Source organism: Delphinapterus leucas, chromosome X, assembly GCF_059928025.1.
Source record: "Delphinapterus leucas isolate spDelLeu-1000000601 "Yukka" chromosome X, BTC_Dleu_Yukka2, whole genome shotgun sequence".
NCBI classification, from domain to species: Eukaryota; Metazoa; Chordata; class Mammalia; order Artiodactyla; family Monodontidae; genus Delphinapterus; species Delphinapterus leucas.
Window position 1 is genome coordinate 89,586,209 of NC_143150.1, and position 26,684 is coordinate 89,612,892.

General features: G+C 40.9%; 1 protein-coding gene across 1 annotated transcript; it reads right to left on the reverse strand.

Annotated features, from left to right (window-relative positions):
* Window positions 1-4,917: 4,917 nt before the first annotated feature.
* LOC115802463 (uncharacterized) lies at window positions 4,918-13,028 on the reverse strand. Its single transcript, XM_089904931.1, has 7 exons — window positions 12,752-13,028; window positions 12,104-12,212; window positions 11,018-11,109; window positions 10,365-10,473; window positions 8,803-8,894; window positions 8,154-8,262; window positions 4,918-5,520 (listed from the first exon to the last, which is right to left on the reverse strand). Exons 1-7 carry the CDS (start codon window positions 12,833-12,835, stop codon window positions 5,324-5,326), a joined length of 792 nt encoding a protein of 263 aa, XP_089761057.1. The 5' UTR covers window positions 12,836-13,028; the 3' UTR covers window positions 4,918-5,323.
* Between the last annotated feature and the right edge of the window lie 13,656 nt (window positions 13,029-26,684).

Consider the following 26,684-nt stretch of genomic DNA (forward strand, 5'->3'; position numbering starts at 1 on the left):
TCACCCTCACGAGTCTCCTCTCCTTGTTTTCCTCCTGCTTTGTGGCCACCCCACTCATCACTTTTTTTCTAGGTTCCTTCCCTGTGTTCCTCCTTTGCACTTCAACTGCTCTTCTGTTTATGTGTCTTCTCTGCCCCACCAGTGTAATATCCCCCATGACAAACACCATATGTATCCATATGCTACCTCACTTATTTCACCACAGCAATCATTTAGTGTAAATATTTTAATCCCTATTTTGGAAATGGAGAAACACAACCAAAGGATATAGATACCTTTCCCACCATCACACAGTGCGTGTCAGAGGCAGGATCGAAACCAATGGCTATTTCATGCCATGGCCTATAAGCAGACAGAATAGGTAGGACCCAAGTCGTTTGGCCTCAGCCAGTTTCCCTGCTCCCTTTCCCTCTTCTACCTACATTCTAATCCTTTCATCCAACTCTACAGCCTAGGGACTTCTCACATATTTTGTAGCAAACTGGGATACCCTACGTTTAGTCTTTTTATTTGAACCATAGATTTTCAGTCCTTTTGGGTGAGGAAATATCTTTAAACCTGTATTAAGAGGGAGAAATAATTGCATTTATTATTCCTTAAGCAGGATGGATTCTGAGCAAGGTCTTTCCTTCAGAACCGTTTTTTGGAGTGTTAAAATAAAAATGGGAGCTCAGAGATGTAGCTTGCTCTCATTGTACACAGTAATAGGGGTATAAGGCTGCAATCAGGCAGTTGGGGGCTTCTGAGTGTGATCTGTGACTGTCAGGCCAGTGGAGGATTTTGCAGAGGAAATAGAGATTTGTGGCTGCTCCCTCCCCACCTCTGAATAACTTGGAAGGATAGGGGTGTTTGCAGGGGATGTTGTGGCATTTTGCCATGAGGCCTGTGGCATAAGTTTTTTTCTCTGTCTCTCCACAAACTGTCCCCAAAAGGTTTAGTGTTCTAGTTAAACTTTTCTGTAGCACTATAAGATAAGCATGTTACTACTTTTAGATGTTTGTTTTTAATATCAATTATTTCGTCTGGAATACCATCTGGGGCAACGCTTCATCTGCAGTATGTGGTCTGTGTTCCACATATTGGGAAACCCTTCCTTCAAGAGAAGAACAAAGCCTTTTAAGTCAAACAATTTTATGTATTTTTAAAATTTAAATTTAATCTTACAAAAACATCAGATTATAACTGAAGTCATCATATACAGCATCAGTTCTGTACTCAACACTTCAGGAGCTTTTACTCTGAGAAAAGAGCAAGTGTTTTGAACTTAGAACTCAAACCCCCAATCTGCTTTTTACTGGGGTCAGAGATTCTCAATTTTGAGAAAACTCTGACTTCCTTTTTGAGGACCTGATGAGGTCATACATGTACAGAATCTAGCACACAAAAATGGCTAACAGTACATACTCTATAAATGTGAGTTTTTATAGTAAATCCTATTTTTATTAGATAAAAGAACTCAATAGATGAAGCTATGGTCATAATTGTACACAGCTCCAGGGTTGGTCAGCCATTCGTGACCATACAGGACAGATCAAAATCATCTAGGCAAGTTAACAGAGCCGTGACTTTTAACTTTCTGTGTACAGGAGATTGGTATCAGCATAGAAACAGGAGCAGGTAGCTTTCAGAGTGACAGCATCATTAGAGGTATCTTGCAGGGAAGATGGGCACCTCACAAAGTTTGAAGGGATGGCAACCTAGAGCTGCCCCTTCTGTCTCTACTTTTTAAGTAAAGTCCAATCTTCAAAGAGAAAGGCAATTCAGAAACAGCTGATCACAGGAAAGCCTGGCCCCACATTACTCACAGCCTTGAAGCTCTAGAGAATATCAGAAGAGGTTTTACATCCCAGCTCATTGTATGAAGCTAGCATAACCTTGATACCAAAGTCGAAGAGAGTACATGAAATAAAAGTATAAGCTAGTGTCACTCATGAGGACACACATAATCCTAAACAAATTATTAGGACATAGATTACTCATGACCAAACTGTGTTTATTTTAGGAATATAAAGTTGGCTTAAACATAGAAACTTATCCATTTAATTCAACCCATTAACATATTAATAGAGGGGAAAATCTTATGATCATCTCAATAAATGCACTTTAAGTGTTTGGTGAAATTCAACATGTAATCAACACGAATACTCTAAGCAAATTAATAATAAAATAGAATGACTTTGATAAAGTGTATCTACCAACAGAAAAGCACAGTAAACACCATGGTGAAATATTGAAAATTTTCCATTTCTCATCAGGGAAAAACAAGGATATCCACTATCACCACTTCTGTTCAACATTATTTTCCTGGGTGGTTCTATCTACTTTAAAATGAGAAAAGGAAATAAAAGCTGTAATGTTTAAAATGGCAGGAACAAAACATTATTATTCAAAGATGATATGATTATGTATGTTGAACACTGAAAAGGATCTAAAGATAAACTTTAGGACTTATTAATAAGCATATTTTAGCAAGGTTGCTGGGTAGAAAAAACATTACATAAAAATTAGGTCTCTATATACCAGATCAAACAAAATATAAAGTTTCCAAAAAAGGGTACAATTTTCAATAGCATCAAATACCTAGGAATAAATTTAACAGAAGACATGCAAGACTTCTTTGGACAAAACTGCAAAACTTTACTGAGAGAATTTTGCAGTCACATTTCCAACACAAGAACAGCCTGCATGGTTACAGTTTGTCTTCATTTAAACCTGTGGTTGCCCTTCACCTGTAAGATAACATAACATTTGGGAATATTAGTTAGAACTTTATTCAGATGATGCTAAAGGGATACAGAGGACACTACAGTCTTAGTTTTATAAAATGGACTAAAACCAGAACCCTAAGGGTGACCCTTGGCTTATATACAGTTAAACTTCTGTAGAGACTTTGAAGGTAGACTTTCAGGCACTTCAACAATATTTGCTAAACACATCACTCTTTCTAGTGGTACAGAGAAACAAAGAGACTGTTCAAGTTCAGAACTGATTAAACCCAATGCTTCCACTCAGAAGTAGTTTTAAGTAGAAAGCAACATTTTTTTATACTTTTAGTAAAAATCCAACCAAACAACAAATAAAAAACCTAAGAAACAAAAGAAACTTTTAAAAAGTTCATTTAAATGTTTTGACTTGAAAAAAAATTCTTAATATAGGATATCTAAAACAGTAATGTCACACTTAGAATTGCTTAAATGGAAAACAGAAAGGCTAGTATTGCATTTGTTTTGGCTCTACTGTGGAAAAGTACGAAACTTTCTATGAGCCAGTTTAGCCCTTACATAGTAGTAGGTTAACCATTTGTCCCTGTTTTCATCCATACTCCTATGAGTAGTGACACTCTACACACCTAAAAGCATTCCAGTTTGTATAATAAATTATATGGTTACACTAGTTTTAAGTCATTACCATCAAAAGTAACATCACATTGTGGAGGAAAGTAGTACCATGTCTCACAGTCCGGAAGAAAAAAAAGGACAGAAGTGGGGTGGAGAGAAAGGAAAAAAACCTGGAGAGCCAAATATCTAGATAGACAGATAGATAATATAGTCAATATCTGTTAGTGTCTTTTTCATAATCCTTATTGTGTACACTTAGCCTTTTGTCTGTTTTCTGCAAGATTATTTAAACTAGTGGATCTTCTATTCACAAATATTTTCTAAAAGAGCAATCTCATTGATTTATTAGTTGTATTATTTTTCCTTTTCCTAATGATTCATACCTGTCTTTTATTAAGAATCCCCTTCCTTTTCCCCTTAGATTTATTTTGTTGCCTTGTTATTATTTTCTTATATTGGATGCTCATGTAATTTTATTATCTTTTTTTAATAGCATATGTATTTAAGGCTATGATCTTCCTATGAGTACATTTTAGCCATGTTCAATAGGTTTCTGAAAGTAGCCTGAAAACTATCTTTTAACGTAAAGAGTCTGGAATGGACCAGGAATGTAAAGTGAAAATGTTTAGAAGACTAATGCAGGGTAATTTCTTCTCTAAACATCAAGTGCTTCCTTTAAATTCAGAAGCTGTGTGATTAATGGTCAATAATTTGGAAAACACACACATAAAACACACTTAAATTGATTACTCAGGATGTACTTCAGTTATGGTCTTTGAAATTCAATCTTAACAATTTGATGCCTCAAGGCGCAAAATTTTCACACATTTGACATGGTTAGAGGTGATTATATCATACTATCCACATTTTATTAGGAACAGTAGCTCATTAAGACTGACAGTGGGGACAGGGAGCGTGCTCAGCACAGGTATCTTACTAACAGTCACCTTGATCATCACTGACTACATGCACTCTCTACTTGATCAGCCACAGAGGCCAGAAACTAGACTGTCTCTTGATATTTTATTATTAAGTCATCCGAGGCTTCATTCGGGGAAGGATTTAAAATGCAATTGTTGGGCTTCCCTGGTGGCGCAGTGGTTGAGAGTCTGCCTGCCGATGCAGGGGACACGGGTTCGTGTCCCGGTCCGGGAAGATCCCATATGCCGCAGAGCAGCTGGGCCTGTGAGCCATGGCTGCTGAGCCTGCGCGTCCGGAGCCTGTGCTCCGCAACGGGAGAGGCCACAACAGTGAGAGGCCCGCGTATCGCAAAAAAATAAAATAAAATAAAACGCAATTGTTCACATTTTTGTCAATTATACATCAATAAAACTGGAAGAAAAAATAAAATGCAATTGTTCTTTAAGAGCCAGATAATTCAGAATTCAACAGAATCTGAGGACAGGCATTCAGAACTCCAACAGAATAACAAATATCAAGCAAAGTGTTAGTTCATTTTCTTAGTAGTGATGAAACCTCAATTCAAATGTAATTTGACTCAGGTCAGGATTTGATGATTTATGATAAACAAAATCACACAAAGCAGCTTATCTTTGTATTCTATGCAACAGAACCAGAGTAAGTAAAAATGAGAATTGAAAATAATTTTTAAATATCTGATTTGAAGTCACTATTTTTATAAGAGCAAAGGTGGGTTTAGAAATTAAGGGATTTGCCCGGAGTCACACAAATTATGTTGGAGCTGGTACTGGAACCTACTTCAGCGCTTCAGCATATTTCATACAAACTGATGTGTGTTACAAATGCATTACACGTTTGTTAAATGCAGATCTCTATAAAAGCATCTGAAAATTATTAACTGTTGGTTAAAGGGCTTATGCTTAAAAGTAAGAAAATGCTTTCATTTTATAATTCAATATAGCTTTGACCCAATTTGTTTCTATACCTGATAGTTAAGGTCTGAACTACATTTCAAATCAGCTTTATATGTGAACTCTGCTATTAAACCAACAGTAATGTTATCTTTATATTATTAAAAATATAATATTGTGGAAAACGGACACCCTATAATTTGCATGCATAATAGATAACATACCTGCTTCTGGCTCTTTAATGGGTTCTGGATTTGGCAGTCTCTTCCTCTTGACATCAGAACCATCTCCACACCCACACCCAGTCTTTGGCTGAGCCAGTTCCTGTTGATTAGCTTCCAGGGCAGGACCTTGCAAATAAAAAGTTTATCAATTTAAGAAGTAAAACTTGAGATATAAATAAGGGAATGATAATATTCACTCCTTCAGTGTTATGAAGTAAAAGCCTTAGGCTAGTGTGGTAATAAATGTGATGCATGAGAATCCCAAGAGCATTATTTCAGGAGTCTGTTACAAGAAACTAGGAAAACAGGGTTTTATTACCCTCTTCCTTTCCCAAGACTGCCCTCAGACAAACTAGGTGCTCCCTTTGTACTTATCCATATTGTACCTGTGACTGTACTTATCAGTGATTCGTTTGGGTCTCTCCGACTAAATTGTGAGCTCAAGGTTGAAACCATGTCTCCTATTAGTACTTAGCATATTACATGGCATGAGCAGACAACAATAAATGTTGAGTGGGGAAAAAAGTCTTAAAAAATACCTCAAACTGATTAACATTTTGCAAACCAACTGGTATGTCCTCTTCAAAAATGTCAAGTGTCATGAATGCCAGAAAACTAAACAGACATGACAACTAAATGCAATGCATGATCCTGGACTGAACTCTGGATCAAAAAAAATTCTATAAAGGAAGTTATCGGGACAACTGGGGAAATTTGCATATACACTGTGTATTTAATGATTGCATATTCTCATTGTCAAATTTCCTGATTTTGATAATTGTACAGTGATTAGCCAAGAGAATTACTTTTTCTTTGTTCTCAGGCTATACATACACTAATGTACTTAGGGTAAAGGGTCATGATAGTTGAACCTTTATCTAAATGACTCAGTAGTAATACGAGCAAACATATCAGTAAGTGTGTATGTGTGTGTATATATATATAGGGGGGAAGGGAAGAGGATATGAAACCAATGTGGTAAAAACTATTAACAATCGGTGAATCTAGGTGAAAAGTTTATGAGTTAATTGTACTATTCTTGCAAATTTTCTGTAAATTTTATGTTTTTAGAAATATAAAGTAAAAATTAAAGAGAATACATGACAACTACATTGTACTTCAGGAAGACAAGAGTGATCTTATTTTTAATTGTGGTTTAAAAACACATAACCGCAAATTCCCTGGTGGTCCAGTAGTTAGGACTCTGTGCTTTCACTGCCGAGAGCCCAGGTTCAATCCCTGGTCAGAGAACTAAGATCCCACAAGCCGCATGGCCAAAAGAACAAAAAAAATTTTTTTAAAAAACACGTAACATAGAACTTACCATCTTAACCATTTTTAAGTGTACAGTTCAGTAAGGGGTTATTTTTGCATCATTAGCATAAACTAGAAATGGACTTTACGTATTTGTTTTCCTGTATTATGAAACCTTTATTTTAAATGGTCTAAGAATAAGCCATAATAAACGTATAATTTCTGTATTTTGCTATAGTGTACTAAAAGCAGTGAGCATCAGCTATTTACAAAGCCTGAAGTCTATACCATGTATAGGATTTCAATTACAATTAAAATGTAATCTTCTGAAGAGTTAGCTCAGTGCATTTGCAGGCCCATGACAAACCTTATAGTTGTGACAGCCACGCTCTACTGGGGTAGCCAGAAACTTACTTCGTTAAAATAAACAAAAGTTATATTTAGGTCCAAAGGTCCTATATGTAACTTTCCATAAATAAATCCCATGTAGAACAAAGTAAAATTATTTAACTTTTAAATTTAAAAAATAACCAAAATAGGGATTTCCTGGTGGCACAGTGGTTGGGAGTCCGCCTGCCAATGCAGGGGACACGGGTTCGTGCCTCGGTCCGGGAAGATCCCACATGCTGCGGAGCGGCTGGGCCCAGGAGCCATGGCCACTGGGCCTGCGCGTCCGGAGCCTGTGCTCCGCAACAAGAGAGGCCACAACAGTGAGAGGCCTGTGTAATGGGAAAAAAAAAAAACAGTAAAATTATTTAAGAATAACAGTCAAATATACAATGAGAATAAAGGAAATGGGGTAGAAAGAAATGAAAGGGCATTGTTGCCAGTCATATTCTACAAACCTTTAACCGTGGCCTGAGTTATGTAAATGTTTTGCTTCAAAATACTATGTATATCCAGGGGAAATAATGTCTGTCTCATGTTAGTCTTAGAATAATTAATCTTTTGATTTTCCTAACCATAGAAGGATTTAACCACCTTTTAAAAACCACTTTAAAACAATCATACTAAACCAGCTACCTGTATGCCAGTATCCTGAACTATCCAGCTTTTATCAAACTTACCATGTAAAAATATCAATTACAGAAACAATGGCCATCATGCATGACTCATTTCTGGAGCCTCTATCCTACTACATTGAACTGGGGCAATACTGAGCTACATTACAGTACAGACATTTGAGTTTTGAGCAAAATCATTCACCTTTTTTACAGCAACACTCATGGTAGGAAGACACAAACTCTGGAGTGAAATACAGATTTTGTATTCAAAAGCCAGGTGCTCTTTGATAAACCCAATCCTTTAGCCTCAATTTTCTCATTCATAAATTGGGGAAAATTTATTATAGTGAGGGATTGCCCTAAGCTGCAAATTATACTCTCTTCACTTCTCCAGCCAATTTTCAGGCCATGTTTGAGATCCCTTTCTATACACACACACACACACACACACACACACACACACACACACCCAACAGGCATTCTTCTTCCCCTTCCCTTCACCTTGAACTGAAGATGCTCCTTCATCCTCTTCCTCTTGACCAGGTATAATGTCCTGACTTTTAGTTAGTGGCTTCTCTTGTTGAGGTTGCTTATCACCAGGCTCCTGGAACTATGGGTGCGTGTGTGCAAATGAAAAGTTTTGTTACTAATACATGTCAACAATATAAATATACAAAATACAAAGATACATTTGATCATAAATAAATCTAAAGACCATTTTTCCAATACTATTCAGTACACTTTTTTTTTTTTTTGGAGCAGAGAAAGTTGTATTAGTCCATGCTAGGTGACGAGGTGGCTCATGCCCTAAAAAGCCTCGAGCTCCCAGCATACTTATTCTTAACAAAGTTACTCTTCCCACAGAGAGGCTACTCCAAGAAAACTGTTACCCACAAGGACTTTGGAAGCTATTTTAATCTATGTCAGGGTGGCTGTGTGCAATCTGTTAATAAGCATGAGAAAGAAGTCATCAGTCAAATTCCCCAGGAATGTAACAGCATTCATCCAGGCAACACCAGAGTGTAATCCTCCTGGATCAATGTTCCTTATCACATGGAAGACCTTTATCACTGTATCTGTATTAGTTCAACAACATTTGCACAAAAATTAATTTCTACTAATAAAAATCATCAAATGTTAAAACACTTACAAACACAGGCCAAACTGCCCTGGGATAGCCTTGATCACCACCTCTTTCTTTAGGTCTGTATGTTGACTTTATTCTCCGAAACATATTTCCCACTGAAAACATAACATTGTCATTTGGAAAATGCACTTAAGAGGATAAATATATTTGAACACTTCCGTGGCCAAATGATGATGTATACTATTGTTGTAATATTGAACACATTTTCAAAATAAGTCTCAAGGTAATTTAATTGTGCGTGCTTTCCAATCACACCAAATCTGGCAACTTGCAAAAGCAATTGTTTATCTCACAGCCAAGCTGACAGAAAAATCACCTTAAAACACATAGTAGGGCTTCCCTAGTGGCGCAGTGGTTGAGGGTCCGCCTGCCGATGCAGGGGATGCGGGTTCGTGCCCCGGTCCGGGAGGATCCCACGTGCTGCGGAGCAGCTGGGCCCGTGAGCCATGGCCGCTGGGCCTGCACATCTGGAGCCTGTGCTCCGCAGCGGGTGAGGCCATGGCGGTGAGAGGCCCACGTACCGCAAAAAAAAAATAAAATAACCAAAATAACAGTAAAATTATTTATGAATAACAGTCAAATATACAATGAGAATAAAGGAAATGGGGTAGAAAGAAATGAAAGGGCATTGTTGCCAGTCATATTCTACAAACCTTTAATAGTGGCCTAAGTTATGTAAATGTTTTGCTTCAAAATACTATATATATCCAGGAGAAATAATGTCTGTCTCATGTTAGTCTTAGAATAATTAATCTTTTGATTTTCCTAACCATAGAAGGATTTAACCATCTTTTAAAAACCACTTTAGGGCTTCCCTGGTGGCGCAGTGGCTGAGAGTCCACCTGCCGATGCAGGGGACACGGATTTGTGCCCCGGTCTGAGAAGATCCCACATGCCGCGGAGCGGCTGGGCCCGTGAGCCATGGCCGCTGAGCCTGCGCGTCCGGAGCCTGTGCTCCGCAACAGGAGAGGCCACAACAGTGAGAGGCCCGCGTAACGCAAAAAAAAAAAAAAAAAAAAACTTAAAAAAAATCATACTAAACCAGTTACCTGTATGCCAGTATCCTGAACTATCCAGCTTGTATCAAACTTACCATGTAAAATATCAATTACAGAAACAATGGCCATCATGCATGACTCATTTCTGGAGCATCTATCCTACTACATTGAACTGGGGCAATACTGAGCTACATTACAGTACAGACATTTGAGTTTTGAGCAAAATCATTCACCATTTTTATAGCAACATTCATGGTAGGAAGACACAAACTCTGGAGTGAAATACAGATTTTGTATTCAAAAGCCAAGTGCTCTTTGATAAGCCCAATCCTTTAGCCTCAATTTTCTCATTCATGAATTGGGGAAATTTTATTATAGTGAGGGATTGCCCTAAGCTGCAAATTATACTCTCTTCACTTCTCCAGCCAATTTTCAGGCCATGTTTGAGATCCCTTTCTATTGTTTTCCTTCCTTCTCTGACCAGTATATCATAATGCATGAGACACCACATACACACACACACACATAAACACACCCAGCAAGCATTCTTCTTCCCCTTCCCTTCACCTTGAGGTGAAAATGCTCGTTCATTCTTTTTCTCTTGATCAGGTATAATGTCCTGACTTTTAGTTAGTGGCTTCTCTTGTTGAGGTTGCTTATCACCGGGCTGCTGGAACTATGGGTGCGTGTGTGCAAATGAAAAGTTTTGTTACTAATACACATCAACAATATAAATATACAAAATACAAAGATACATTTGATCATAAATAAATCTAAAGATATTTTTCAAATACTATTCAATACACTTTTTTTTTTTTTTTTGGAGCAGAGAAAGTTGTATTACAAGTCCATGCTAGGTGACGAGGTGGCTCATGCCCTAAAAGGCCTCGAGCTCCCAGCATACTTATTCTTAACAAAGTTACTCTTCCCACAGAGAGGCTACTCCAAGAAAACAGTTACCCACAAGAACTTTGGAATCTAGTTTAATCTATGTCAGGATGGCTGTGTGCAATCTGTTAATAAGCATGAGAAGGAAGTCATCAGTCAAATTCCCCAAGAATGTAACAGCATTCATCCAGGCAACACCAGAGTGTAATCCTCCTGGATCAATGTTCCTTATCACATGGAAGACCTTTATCACTGTATCTGTATTAGTTCAACAACATTTGCACAAAAATTAATTTCTACTAATAAAAATCATCAAATGTTAAAACACTTACAAACACAGGCCCAACTGCCCTGGGATAGCCTTGATCATCACCTCTTTCTTTAGGTCTGTATGTTGACCTTATTCTCCGACACATATATCCCACTGAAAACAGAACACTGTCATTTTGAAAATGCACTTAAGAGGATAATTATATTTGAACACTTCCGTGGCCAAATGATGATGTATACTATTTTTGTAATATTAAAGACAGTTTCAAAATAATTCTCAAGGTAATTTAATTGTGCGTGCTTTCCAATCACACCAAATCTGGCAACTTGCAAAAGCAATTGTTTATGTCATGGCCACGCTGACAGAAAAATCACTTTAAACCACATAGTAGGGCTTCCCTGGTGGCGCAGTGTTTGAGGGTCCGCCTGCCGATGCAGGGTACGCGGGTTCGTGCCCGGGTCCGGGAAGATCCCACATGCCGTGGAGCAGCTGGGCTCGTGAGCCATGGCCGCTGAGCCTGCGCGTCCGGAGCCTGTGCTCCGCAACAGGAGAGGCCACAACAGTGAGAGGCCCGTGTACCGCAAAAAAAAAAAAAAAAACACTTATAAAAAATCATACTAAACCAGCTACCTGTATGCCAGTATCCTGAACTATCCAGCTTTTATCAAACTTACCATGTAAAAATATCAATTACAGAAACAATGGCCATCATGCATGACTCATTTCTGGAGCATCTATCCTACTACATTGAACTGGGGCAATACTGAGCTACATTACAGTACAGACATTTGAGTTTTGAGCAAAATCATTCACCTTTTTTACAGCAACACTCATGGTAGGAAGACACAAACTCTGGAGTGAAATACAGATTTTGTATTCAAAAGCCAAGTGCTCTTTGATAAACCCAATCCTTTAGCCTCAATTTTCTCATTCATAAATTGGGGAAAATTTATTATAGTGAGGGATTGCCCTAAGCTGCAAATTATACTCTCTTCACTTCTCCAGCCAATTTTCAGGCCATGTTTCAGATCCCGTTCTATTGTTTTCTTTCCTTCTCTGACCGGTATATCATAATGCATGAGACACCACATACACACACACACACATAAACACACCCAGCAAGCATTCTTCTTCCCCTTCCCTTCACCTTGAGGTGAAAATGCTCGTTCATTCTTTTTCTCTTGATCAGGTATAATGTCCTGACTTTTAGTTAGTGGCTTCTCTTGTTGAGGTTGCTTTTCACCGGGCTGCTGGAACTATGGGTGCGTGTGTGCAAATGAAAAGTTTTGTTACTAATACACATCAACAATATAAATATACAAAATACAAAGATACATTTGATCATAAATAAATCTAAAGACATTTTTCAAATACTATTCAACACACTTTTTTTTTTTGGAGCAGAGAAAGTTGTATTACAAGTCCATGCTAGGTGACGAGATGGCTCATGCCCTAAAAGGCCTCGAGCTCCCAGCATACTTATTTTTAACGAAGTTACTCTTCCCACAGAGAGGCTACTCCAAGAAAACTGTTACCCACAAGGACTTTGGAAGCTAGTTTAATCTATGTCAGGATGGCTGTGTGCAATCTGTTAATAAGCATGAGAAGGAAGTCATCAGTCAAATTCCCCAGGAATGTAACAGCATTCATCCAGGCAACACCAGAGTGTAATCCTCCTGGATCAATGTTCCTTATCACATGGAAGACCTTTATCACTGTATCTATATTAGTTCAACAACATTTGCACAAAAATTAATTTCTACTAATAAAAATCATCAAATGTTAAAACACTTACATATACAGGCCCAACTGCCCTGGGATAGCCTTGATCATCATCTCTTTCTTTAGGTCTGTATGTTGACTTTATTCTCCGACTCATATTTCCCACTGAAAACAGAACATTGTCATTTGGAAAATGCACTTAAGAGGATAAATATATTTGAACACTTCCGTGGCCAAATGATGATGTATACTATTGTTGTAATATTGAACACATTTTCAAAATAAGTCTCAAGGTAATTGAAATGTGTGTGCTTTCCAATCACACCAAATCTGGCAACTTGCAAAAGCAATTGTTTATGTCATGGCCAAGCTGACAGAAAAATCACCTTAAAACACATGGTAGGGCTTCCCTGGTGGCGCAGTGGTTGAGGGTCCGCCTGCTGATGCAAGGGACGCGGGTTCGTGCCCCGGTCCGGGAGGATCCCACGTGCCGTGGAGCGGCTGGGCCCGTGAGCCATGGCCGCTGGGCCTGCACGTCCGGAGCCTGTGCTCCGCAGAGGGAGAGACCACGGCAGTGAGAGGCCCACGTACAGCAAAAAAAAAAAAAAAAAAATAGTAAAAGACAAGAACACATTTCTGATGAGTTTTGGATTCACAGCTTCATTCACCATTGTGGAGACATTTAGTAAAGTACTACTGGAAATTTAAAACTTTAGGGACTATTGTTTTCGTCACACTCTTGTTTACCAAGCCCTTGCCCCCACCCTAATTAAATTCCTTTGGAACACAAAGCCACACTCACTCATTCGCATATTGCCTACAGCTATTTTTGCATTTGCAGAGTTGAGCGGCTGCAGTAAAGACTCCTATGAGGCACTCTCCTTCCTTAGCACCCTGTTCGGGGCACTACAAATCTCGGGATGCCGTTACAACCCCACATTAGTCTAATGTCTAGGCCTTTCCTTTACCTCCCGCCCCGCCCCCATGCCCCGGGCCCCACTGCTGACTCCGGATTCTGTGCTCTGTCTGCAGTTCCAGGGCCTCCAGGACCCAGATACTGCAAATAACGCCGCCATAACTCGCTCTACCTTCATCTGACCTCCCTAACCTCCACCGCCCACCGCCCTCCCTTTCCAGCCACCCGGACGAGAGCTATGGTGGCCATGACACCTGTGGTGAGAAGGACAACGACCTCGAGGGCTTTCCTCCTCAGAGGCCATAGATAGCACCGCCTGACCCGCCCAAAGCCCGCTGGCTCCCCCTCACACTCACGCACACTTAAACTCCAGGCAGGACAGATCTGTGGACCTACCTGGTGAGTCTCAGCCAGGCAGAAAGAACGGAGACGCTAAGACGCGACGTGCGCAGCTCCGCACCCAGACGACGTTCCACACGCCGCACAAAGGCCGACGGGAAGGCGTGCAGCCCTGAGCATGCGCACTGCGTCTCGCACGTGCTGCGTGGGCTGATTTCCCCGCCCCTCCACGGGACCCCACAGAGAACTCCCGAATCTGTACTCGTCTGCATTTCCGGTCCCTCCAGGGTTCAGATACTTCAAGTAACGCCCCCAAGCCCCTCCCAACTTTCAACTTCCCCTCTCCCCTTTGTGGCCCGTTTTCCATTATCCCAACCCCCACTATGACAAGGGCTGTGGTAGTTGCCTGTGAAATGAGTAGAATGCCTGCTAAAACCGAAATGACAATATACTCCATAGGATTTGCATAAGCCCAGGCCCCAGAACCTAATATTTAAAACGTCCAGCATATGATTCAAAATTACTCAGGGAAGATGGCAGAAGACTAAGACGCGGAGATCACCTTGCTCCCCACAGATACACCAGAAATACATCTACACGTGGAACAACTCGTACAGAACACCTACTGAACGGTGGCAGAAGACCTCAGACCTTCCAAAAGGTAAGAAACTCCCCACGTACCTGGGTAGGGCAAAAGAAAAAACAGAGACAAAAGAATAGGGACGGGACCTGCACCAGTGGCAGGGATCTGTGAAGGAGGAAAGGTTTCCACACACTAGGAAGCCCCTTCGCGGGCGGAGACTGCAGGTGGCAGAGGGGGAAAGCTTCAGAGCCGGGGAGGAGAGCGCAGCCACAGGGGTGCGGAGGGCAAAGCGGGGAGATTCCCGCACAGAGGATCGGTGCCGACCGGCACTCACCAGCCCGAGAGGCTTGTCTGCTCACCCACCGGGGCGGGTGGGGCTGCGAGCTGAGGCTTGGGCTTTGGTCTGAGCGCAGGGAGAGGACTGGGGTTGGCGGCGTGAACACAGCCTGAAGGGGTTAGTGCACCACGGCTAGCCGGGAGGGAGTCCGGGAAAAGGTCTGGAGCTGCCGAAGAGGCAAGAGACTTTTTCTCGCCTGTTTCCTGGTGCGCGAGGAGAGGGGATTAAGAGCGCTGCTTAAAGGAGCTCCAGAGACGGGCGCGAGCCGCGGCTAACAGCGCGGACCCCAGAGATGGGCGGGAGACGCTAAGGCTGCTGCTGCTGCCACCAAGAAGCCTGTGTGCGAGCACAGGTCACTCTCCACACCTCCCTTCCGGGGAGCCGGTACAGCCGGTCACTGAAGGGTTCCCGGGATCCAGGGACAACTTCCCCGGGAGAACGCACGGCAGGCCTCAGGCTGGTGCAAAGTCACACTGGCCTCTGCCGCCGCAGGCTCGCCCCGCACACCGCGCCCCTCCCTCCTCCCGGCCTGAGTGAGCCAGAGCCCCCGAATCAGCGGCTCCTTTAACCCCGTCATGTCTGAGCAAAAAACAGATGCCCTCCGGCCAACTACGCACAGAGGCGGGGCCAAATCCAAAGCTGAGCCCCTGGGAGCTGTGAGAACAAAGAAGAGAAAGGGAAATCTCTCCCAGCAGCCTCAGAAGCAGCGGATTAAAGCTCCACAATCAACTTGATGGACCCTGAATCTGTGGAATACATGAAAAGACAACGAATCATCGCAAATGGAGGAGGTGGACTATGAGAGCAAGATTTATGATTTTTTCCCCTTTTCCTCTTTTTGTGAGTGTGTATGTGTATGCTTCTGTGTGAGATTTTGTCTGTATAGCTTTGCTTCCACCATTTGTCCTAAGGTTCTATCCGTCCGTTTTTTTTTTTCATTTTTTTCTTAATAATTATTTTCTAAATTAATAACTTTATTATTTTTTACTTTATTTTATTTTACTTTATCTTCTTTCTTTTTTCCTTCCTTCCCTCCTTCCTTCCTTCCTCCCTCCCACCGTCCTTCCCTCCCTCCCTCCCTCCTTCCTTTCTCTCTTTCTTTCCTTCTTTCCTTCTTTTCTTCTTTCTTTCTTTCTTTCTTCCTACTTCTCCTAATTCTTTCTCTCTACTTTTTCTCCCTTTTATTCTGAGCCGTGTGGATGAATGCCTCTTGGTTCTACAGCCAGGAGTCAGTGCTGTGCCTCTGAGGTGGGAGAGCCAACTTCAGGACACTGGCCAACAAGAGACCTCCCAGCTCCACATAATATCAAATGGCGAAAATCTCTCAGAGATCTCCAACTCAACGCCAGCACCCAACTCCACTCAACGACCAGCAAGCTACAGTGCTGGACACCCTATGCCAAACAACTAGCAAAACAGGAACACAACCCCACCCACTAGCAGAGAGGCTGCCTAAAATCATAATAAGTCCACAGACACCCCAAAACACACCACCAGACGTGAACCTGCCCACCAGAAAGACAAGATCCAGAACACAGGAACTAATCCCCTCCACCAGGAAGCCTACACAATCCACTGAACCAACCTTAGCCACTGGGGACAGACACCAAAAACAACGGGAACTACGAACCTGCAGCCTGCAAATAGGAGACCCCAAACACAGATAAGCAAAATGAGAAGGCAGAAAAACACACTGCAGATGAAGGAGCAAGATAAAAACCCACCAGACCTAACAAATGAAGAGGAAATAGGCAGTCTACCTGAAAAAGAATTCAGAATAATGATAGTAAAGATGATCCAAACTCTTGGAAATAGAAGAGAGAAAATGCAACAAACATTTAACAAGGACCTAGAAGAACTAAAGATGAAACAAACAAAGATGCACAACACAATAAATGAAATGAAAAATACTCTAGATGGGATCAATAGCAGAATAACTGAGGCAGAAGAATGGATAAGTGACGTGGAAGATAAAATAGTGGAAATAACTACTGCAGAGCAGAATAAAGAAAAAAGAATGAAAAGAACTGAGGACAGTCTCAGAGACCTCTGGGACAACATTAAACACACCAACATTCGAATTATAGGGGTTCCAGAAGAAGAAGAGAAAAAGAAAGGGACTCAGAAAATATTTGAAGAGATTATAGTTGAAAACTTCCCTAATATGGGAAAGGAAATAGTTAATCAAGTCCAGGAAGCACAGAGAGTCCCATACAGGATAACTCCAAGGAGAAATATGCCAAGACACATATTAATCAAACTGTCAAAAATTAAATACAAAGAAAGCATATGAAAAGCAGCAAGAGAAAAACAACAAATAACACACAAGGGAATCCCCATAAGGTTAACAGCTGATCTTTCGGCAGAAACTCGGCAAGCCAGAAGGGACTGGCAGGACAAATTTAAAGTGATGAAGGAGAAAAACCTGCAACCAAGATTACTCTACCCAGCAAGGATCTCATTCAGATTTGATGGAGAAATTAAAACCTTTGCAGACAAGCAAAAGTTGAGAGAGTTCAGCACCACCAAACCAGCTTTTCAACAAATGCTAAAGGAACTTCTCTAGGCAAGAAACACAAGAGAAGGAAAAGACCTACAATAACGAACCCAAAACAATTAAGAAAATGGGAATAGGAACATACATATTGATAATTACCTTAAATGTAAATGGACTAAATGCTCCCACCAAAAGACACAGATTGGCTAAATGGATACAAAAACAAGACCCATATATATGCTGTCAACAAGAGACCCACTTCAGACCTAGAGACACATACAGACTGAAAGTAAGGGGATGGAAAAAGATATTCCATGCAAATGGAAACCAAAAGAAAGCTGGAGTAGCAATTCTCATATCAGACAAAATAGACTTTAAAATAAAGACTATTACAAGAGACAAAGAAGGACACTACATAATGATCAAGGGATCGATCCATGAAGAAGATATAACAATTGTAAATATTTATGCTCCCAACATAGGAGCACCTCAATACATAAGGCAAATACTAACAGCCGTAAAAGGGGAAATCGACAGTAACACATTCACACTAGGGGACTTTAACACCCCACTTTCACCAATGGACAGATCATCCAGAATGAAAATAAATAAGGAAACACAAGCTTTAAATGCTACATTAAACAAGATGGACTTAATTGATATTTATAGGACACTCCATCCATAAACAACAGAATACACATTTTTCTCATGTGCTCATGGAACATTCTCCAGGATAGATCATATCTTGGGTCACAAATCAAGTCTTGGTAAATTTAAGAAAATTGAAATTGTATCAAGTATCTTTTCCAACCACAACGCTAAGAGACTAGATATCAGTTACAGAAAAAGATCTGTAAAGAATACAAACACATGGAGGCTAAACAATACACTACTTAATAACGAAGTGATCACTGAAGAAATCAAAGAGGAAATAAAAAAATACCTAGAAACAAATGACAATGGAGACACGACGACCCAAAACCTATGGGATGCAGCACAAGCAATTCTAAGAGGGAAGTTTATAGCGATACAAGCCCACCTTAAGAAACAGGAAACATCTCGAATAAATAACCTAACCTTGCACATAAAGCAATTAGAGAAAGAAGAGCAAAAAAACCCCAAAGTTAGCAGAAGGAAAGAAATCATAAAAGTCAGATCAGAAATAAATGAAAAAGAAATGAAGGAAATGTTAGCAAAGATCAATAAAACTAAAAGCTGGTTATATGAGAAGATAAACAAAATAGATAAACCATTAGCCAGACTCATCAGGAAAAGAAGGGAGAAGACTCAAATCAATAGAATTAGAAATGAAAAAGGAGAAGTTACAACTGACACTGCAGAAATACAAAAGATCATGAGAGATTACTACAAGCAACTCTATGCCAATAAAATGGACAACCTGGAAGAAATGGACAAATTCTTAGAAATGCACAATCTGCCAAGACTGAATCAGGAAGAAATAGAAAATATGAACAGACCAATCACAAGCACTGAAATTGAAACTGTGATTAAAAATCTTCCAACAAACAAAAGCCCAGGACCAGATGGCTTCACAGGCGAATTCTATCAAACATTTAGAGAAGAGCTAACACCTATCCTTCTCAAACTCTTCCAAAATATAGCAGAGGGAGGAACACTCTCAAACTCATTCTACAAAGCCACCATCACCTTCATACCAAAACCAGACAAGGATGTCACAAAGAAAGAAAACTACAGGCCAATATCACTGATGAACAGAGATGCAAAAATCCTCAACAAAATACCAGCAAACAGAATCCAACAGCACATTAAAAGGATCATACACCATGATCAAGTGGGGTTTATTCCAGGAATGCAAGGATTGTTCAATATATGCAAATCAAACAACGTGATTCACCATATTAACAAATTGAAGGAGAAAAACCATATGATCATCTCAATAGATGCAGAGAAAGCTTTTGACAAAATTCAACACCCATTTATGATAAAAACCCTGCAGAAAGTAGGCATAGAGGGAACTTTCCTCAACATAATAAAAGCCATATACGACAAACCCACAGCCAACATCATCCTCAATGGTGAAAAACGGAAAGCATTTCCACTAAGATCAGGAACAAGACAAGGTTGCCCACTCTCACCACTCTTATTCAACATAGTTTTGGAAGTTTTAGCCACAGCAATCAGAGAAGAAAAGGAAATAAAAGGAATCCAAATCGGAAAAGAAGAAGTAAAGCTGTCACTGTTTGCAGATGACATGATACTATACATAGAGAATCCTAAAGATGCTACCAGAAAACTACTAGAGCTAATCAATGAGTTTGGTAAACTTGCAGGATACAAAATTAATGCACAGAAATCTCTGGCATTCCTATATACTAATGATGAAAAATCTGAAAGTGAAATCAAGAAAACACTCCCATTTACCATTGCAACAAAAAGAATAAAATATCTAGGAATAAACCTACCTAAGGAGACAAAAGACCTGTATGCAGAAAATTATAAGACACTGATGAAAGAAATTAAAGATGATACAAATAGATGGAGAGATATACCATGTTCTTGGATTGGAAGAATCGACATTGTGAAAATGACTCTACTACCCAAAGCAATCTACAGATTCAATGCAATCCCTATCAAACTACCACTGGCATTTTTCACAGAACTAGAACAAAAAATTTCACAATTTGTATGGAAACACAAAAGACCCCGAATAGCCAAAGCAATCTTGAGAACGAAAAATGGAGCTGGAGGAATCAGGCTTTCTGACTTCAGACTATACTACAAAGCTACAGTAATCAAGACAGTATGGTACTGGCACAAAAACAGAAAGATAGATCCATGGAACAGGATAGAAACCCAGAGATAAACCCATGCACATATGGTCACCTTAGCTTTGATAAACGAGGCAGGAATGTACAGTGGAGAAAGGACAGCCTATTCAATAAGTGGTGCTGGGAAAACTGGACAGGTACATGTAAAAGTATGAGATTAGATCACTCCCTAACACCATACACAAAAATAAGCTCAAAATGGATTAAAGACCTAAATGTAAGGCCAGAAACTATCAAACTCTTAGAGGAAAACATAGGCAGAACACTCTATGACATAAATCACAGCAAGATCCTTTTTGACCCACCTCCTAGAGAAATGGAAATAAAAACAAAAATAAACAAATGGGACCTAATGAAACTTCAAAGCTTTTGCACAGCAAAGGAAACCATAAACAAGACCAAAAGACAACCCTCAGAATGGGAGAAAATATTTGCAAATGAAGCAACTGACAAAGGATTAATTTCCAAATTTTACAAGCAGCTCATGCAGCTCAATAAGAAAAAAACAAAAAACCCAATCCAAAATGGGCAGAAGACCTAAATAGACATTTCTCCAAAGAAGATATACAGACTGCCAACAAACACATGAAAGAATGCTCAACATCATTAATCATTAGAGAAATGCAAATCAAAACTACAATGAGATATCATCTCACAGCATTTAGAATGGCCATCATCAAAAAATCTAGAAACAATAAATGCTGGAGAGAGTGTGGAGAAAAGGGAACACTCTTGCACTGCTGGTGGGAATGTGAATTGGTTCAGCCACTATGGAGAACAGTATGGAGGTTCCTTAAAAAACTTCAAATAGAACTACCATATGACCCAGCAATCCCACTACTGGGCATATACCCTGAGAAAACCATAATTCAAAAAGAGTCATGTACCAAAACGTTCATTGCAGCTGTATTTACAATAGCCCGGAGATGGAAACAACCTAAGTGCCCATCATTGGATGAATAGATAAAGAAGATGCAGCACATATATACAATGGCATATTACTCAGCCATAAAAAGAAACGAAATTGAGCTATTTGTAATGAGGTGGATAGACCTAGAGTCTGTCATACAGAGTGAAGTAAGTCAGAAAGAGAAAGACAAATACCATATGCTAACACATATATATGGAATTTAAGAAAAAAAATGTCATGAAGAACCTAGGGGTAAGACAGGAATAAAGACACAGACCTACTAGAGAACGGACTTGAGGATATGGGGAGGGGGAAGGGTGAGCTGTGACAAAGCGAGAGAGAGGCATGGACATATATACACTACCAAATGTAAGGTAGATAGCTAGTGGGAAGCGGCTGCATAGCACAGAGAGATCAGCTCAGTGGTTTGTGACTGCCTGGAGGGGTGGGATACGGAGGGTGGGAGGGAGGGAGATGCAAGAGGGAAGAGATATGGGAACATATGTATATGTATAACTGATTCATTTTGTTATAAAGCAGAAACTAACACCATTGTAAAGCAATTATACCCAAATAAAGATTTTAAAAAAGATACGCAGAATACTCAAAACACTAAAAATAGAACTACTGTATGACCCAGCAATTCCACTCCTGGGTATATATCCAAAAGAAACAAAAACACTATTTGGAAAATATACATGCACACCAGTGTTCATAGCAGCATTGTGTGCAATTGCCAAGATATGGAAGCAACCAAAGTGTCCCCCAATAGATGAATGGATAAAGAAGATGTGATCTATATATACAGTGGAATACTGCTTAGCCATGAAAAAGAATGCAGCAACATGGATGGACTTGGAGGGCTAAGTGAAATAAGTCAGACAGAAAAATACTGTATGATATTGCTCATATGTGGAATCTAAAAAATGCAACGAACTAGTGAATACGACAGAAGAGCAGACTCACAGATACAGAGAACAAACTAGTGGTTACCAGTGTGGGGAGGGGGCAATATAAGGGTGGAGGAGTGGGAGGTACAAACTATAGGGTGCAAGATAGTCTCAAGAATGTATTGTAGGGGCTTCCCTGGTGGCGCAGTGGTTGAGGGTCCTCCTGCCAATGCAGGGGACACAGGTTCGTGCCCCGGTCCAGGAAGATCCCACATGCCGCAGAGCAGCTGGGCCCGTGAGCCATGGCCGCTGAGCCTGCGTGTCGGGAGCCTGTGCTCTGCAACGGGAGAGGCCACAACAGTGAGAGGCCCGCGTACCACACACACACACAAAAGGAATGTATTGTATAGCACAGGGAATATGACCAATATTTTGTAATAACTGTAAATGGAAAATAACCTTTAAAATTGTATTAAAATTTTTAAGTGAAAAAATTGCTCAAAATATGGAAAAACAGGAAAATCTGAGCTCACATGGGAAAGACAATCAATAGCCACCAATGCAGAAAAGACTAAGATGCCAGGATTATCTGACAATGTCTTTCAAGCAGCTATTGTTAAAAAAAATACTTAAGCAAATGAGTCATGAACACTTCTGAAATAAACGTAAAGACAGGAAGTCTTGGCAAAGAGAGAGAGAGAGGGAATATTTCAAGAAACAAATGGAAATTTTAGAAGTGAAAACTATGATAACCAAATAAAAATCTCACTGCATGGATTCAGTAGCAGAATGGGGATGAGAAAATAGTGAACTTGAAGATAGATCAATAGAAGTTAGTCAATCTGAACAACTCAGAAAAAAAGAGATCGAAAAAAACAAACAGACCTGTGGGAAAATACTAAAACATCTATAATTTTTATACAAAACATATATAATTTTTCCTTCAGGAAACCAGAAGTGAAAGAGTTATAGAGATTAAAAATAAGAAGAGGGCTTCCCTGGTGGCACAGTGGTTAAGAATCCGCCTGCCAATGCAGGGGACACGGGTTCGAGCCCTGGCCCAGGAAGATCCCACATGCCGCAGAGCAACTAAGCCTGTGCGCCACAACTATTGAGCCTGCACGCCTAGAGCCCGTGAGCCACAACTACTGAAGCCGGTGACCCCAGAGCCCATGCTCTGCAACAAGAGAAGCCACCGCAATCAGAGGCCTGCACACCGCAACGAAGAGTAGCCCCCACTCGGCGCAACTAGAGAAAGCCCGCGCGCAGCAACAAAGACCCAACGCAGCCAACAATAAATTAATTAATTAATTAAAAATAAGAAGAAGGCTCAAGTGACTCTATTAATATCTGGCAAAGTAAACCACAGAACAAAGAAAATTACCAGGGATAATGAGATGTTACAAACTGATAAAAATTAACCAAAAATACATAATGATCTATAACGTATATGCACTTGTGTTGGGAGCCCCCAAGACCACCCCAGGTTTATTATTCACAAAGAGAATTCATAGAATTCAGCATATAGCTGTTCTCATCGCTAAGATTTGTTACAACTTAAGGGTACTAAGCAAAATCAGCAAAGGGAAAATACATAGGGTGACGTCCAGAGGAAAGCAGCAGAAGCTTCTAAGAGTCCTTTCCCAGTGGAGTCACACAATTCATTCCTCCAGCAACGAACTGTGACAACATGTGTGCAGTGTTGTCTACCAGGGCATCTCGTTAGATACTCAATGCTTTCTCCCTAAGTTAGGGAATGGGGCAAGAATGTCCATTCTCCCGCTTGTTATTTAACATTGTATTGTAAGTCCTAGCCAGTTCAGTAAAGCAGGAAAAGGATATAAATGGCTTACAGATTGGGAAGGAAGAACTAAAACCATCCCAATTCTCAGGTGACATGATTATCTGCATAGAAAATCCCATGGAATTTAATTTTTAAATATTAGAGCTAGGATTTCCCTGGTGACACAATGGTTAAGAATCCACCTGCCAATTCAGGGGACACGGGTTCGAGCCCTGGTCCAGGAAGATCCTACATGCTGAGAAGCAACTAAGCCCATGCACCACAACTACCGAGCCTGCGCTCTAGAGCCCACATGCTACAACTACTGAGCCCATGGGCCACAACTACTGAAGCCCGCACACCTAGAGCCCGTGCTCCACAACAAGAGAAGCCACCGCAGTGAGAAACCTGCACACCGCAATGAAGAGTAGCCCCCGCTCGCCACGACTAGAGAAAGCTCGCATGCAGCAACAAAGACCCAACGCAGCCATAAATAAATAAATAAATAAATTTAAAACATATTAGAGCTAATAAGTAAATTTAGCAACATTGTAGAATATAAGTTCAACACACAAAAATCAAGCTTATTTCTTTACACTAGCAATGGACAATCAAAACCAAAATTTAAAAACACACATGCAATACTATTTTACAACAGCTCCTCAAAAAATCTAACAAAACATGTACAGGATCTGTGGATGTTGAAAACTACAAGAAGCTGATGAAAGAAATAAAAGAAGACCTAAATAAATGAATATAGTGTTCATGGGTTGACAGATTCAATGTAGTTAAGACATCAATTGTCCCCTAATTGATCTTTAGATTTAATGCAATTCCAGTCAAAATCCCAGTAGGAATTCTTTTGTAAATACAGAATAATTGATTCTAAAATGTATGTGGAGGACATTCCCTGGTGGTCCAGTGGTTAGGACTCTGCTCCTTCACTGCTGAGGGCCCAGGTTCAATCCTTGGTTGGGGAACTAAGATACTGCAAGCCGAGCAGGGCAGCCAAAAAAAATTTTTTTAATTGAAAAAAATAAAGAATAAAATGTATGTGAAAAAACAAAGGAACTACAACTGTCAAAATAATTTTGAAAGGAGGAACAAAATTGGAGGACTAACATGGATTTTAAGAATTACTATAAAGCTACGATAATCAAGACAGTGTAGTATTGGCAAAGGGATAGATACACCTTTGTAAAATATCAATTGGTCATATCTGTGTGTGAAGGTGTGACTATGAAGGGATGGCACAAGGGAGTTCTGTAGGGTGATGGGACAGTCATGTATCCTTAGTGTGGTGGTGGTTACATGAATACACACATAGGTTAGAACTCACAGAACCCCCAAGGTCAATTTTACTGTATGATTGATTGATTGATGGCTGCGTTGGGTCTTCATTGCTGTGCGCGGGCTTTCTCTAGTTGCCGCAAGCGGGGGCTACTCTTTGTTGCAGTGTGCGGGCTTCTCACTGCAGTGGCTTCTCTTGTTGTGGAGCATGGGCTCTAGAGCGCAGGCTCAGCAGTTGTGGCGCACGGGCTTAGTTGCTCCGTGGCATGTGGGATCTTCCTGGACCAGGGCTCGAACCCATGTCCCCTGCATTGGCAGGCGGATTCTTAACCACTGTGCCACCAGGGAAGTCCCTGTATGATTATTTTTTAAATAAATTTTTAAATCTTTGTCAATCAAACAGGTGAGAATCCTTGCTTTCTGTAAGACTGTTTTAACACAGGTGTACGTATGCCTAAACAGTAGTTCTGTTTTCTTTTGCTCTACATATAAAGGGAATCCTAAGTTACGTCCTCTCGTATCTGACTTCTTTCACTTAACATTTTGTCTGTGTGATTTAGTTCATTCCATCTCATAATTGTGTAGTATTCCATGGTATCCATATAACACAATTTATTTATGCACTTCCTATTGATGTATAATTGGCTTGTTTCTGGGTTTTTTACTATTAAAAATAGTTTTACTACATGAACATTCCTGTATCTCTCCCAGGTTTACATGTATGTGTGAGAACGCTCACCACAGCTAGTATAAGATGGCAAAAAAGTAAATCAAACACTACCTAACCACCCAACAGAGAATGACTGAATACACCCTGGCTATAATAGATGATGGCACATCATCAGAATCACTTCAAAACCTGTGAGCCACTGTTTGGATGAGTTACACAAGTGCTCACCAGGGGCTGTAGTGGTGATGACTCATGTCCCTGTTGACTGCAGATGGGTCCCAGTAACGTTTGGGGCAGGGAGCTCACTGAGCTCATCTTGGGGCTCCCGAGGGCAGAGATGAGGACAAACAGGAAGGAGCCTGTGACACAGGCTGCTGGCCACCCCAGAGCACTCCGGAGAGGGCCTCAACGGGTCCTGGCCCAGGGTTCTGATCTCAGAGCTTCTGCACCTGCCTGCCTGCTGCGAGCACTTTCAGGAAGGCATCCCTGGGCCAGGCCTGAGGCGGCCACTTCAGTCCTGCCCCACCAGCTCTGAGCCCCTCCTCCTCCTCCTCTTGGGCAAATCTGCTCTCTCATCTCTACAGGTCACCCGCCATTCATGAGCACCCCCTGCATTAAACTGGGAATGTAATAGTGCCTGCTGTGTAGGTGAGGAGACAGGCCCAGAGAGGGCAGGGGCTGGGCCTGCAGCCCCACAGCAGGTCAGCAGGCAGGTTGTGGGTTGTGGTCCTCGTCCTGCAGCAGCGCATCCCCTCAAGCCAAATGGAGCTTTTCTGCTGCTTCTCCCTCCAGGCCTGTGTCTCCCCAGACAAGCAGCCCTGGTGCTCCACTCGCCCCAGCCAGGGGTTCTAGACCAGCATTCAGGCCCAGGGAGGGGACTGGGTGGAGGCAGAGCTGGCAGCTGGCCAGGATCTGAATGGGGACTTGCGGGGGGGGGGTGTCTTTTCCTAAACCCCAGGCTCTGTTGGGGCTTCCCCCAGT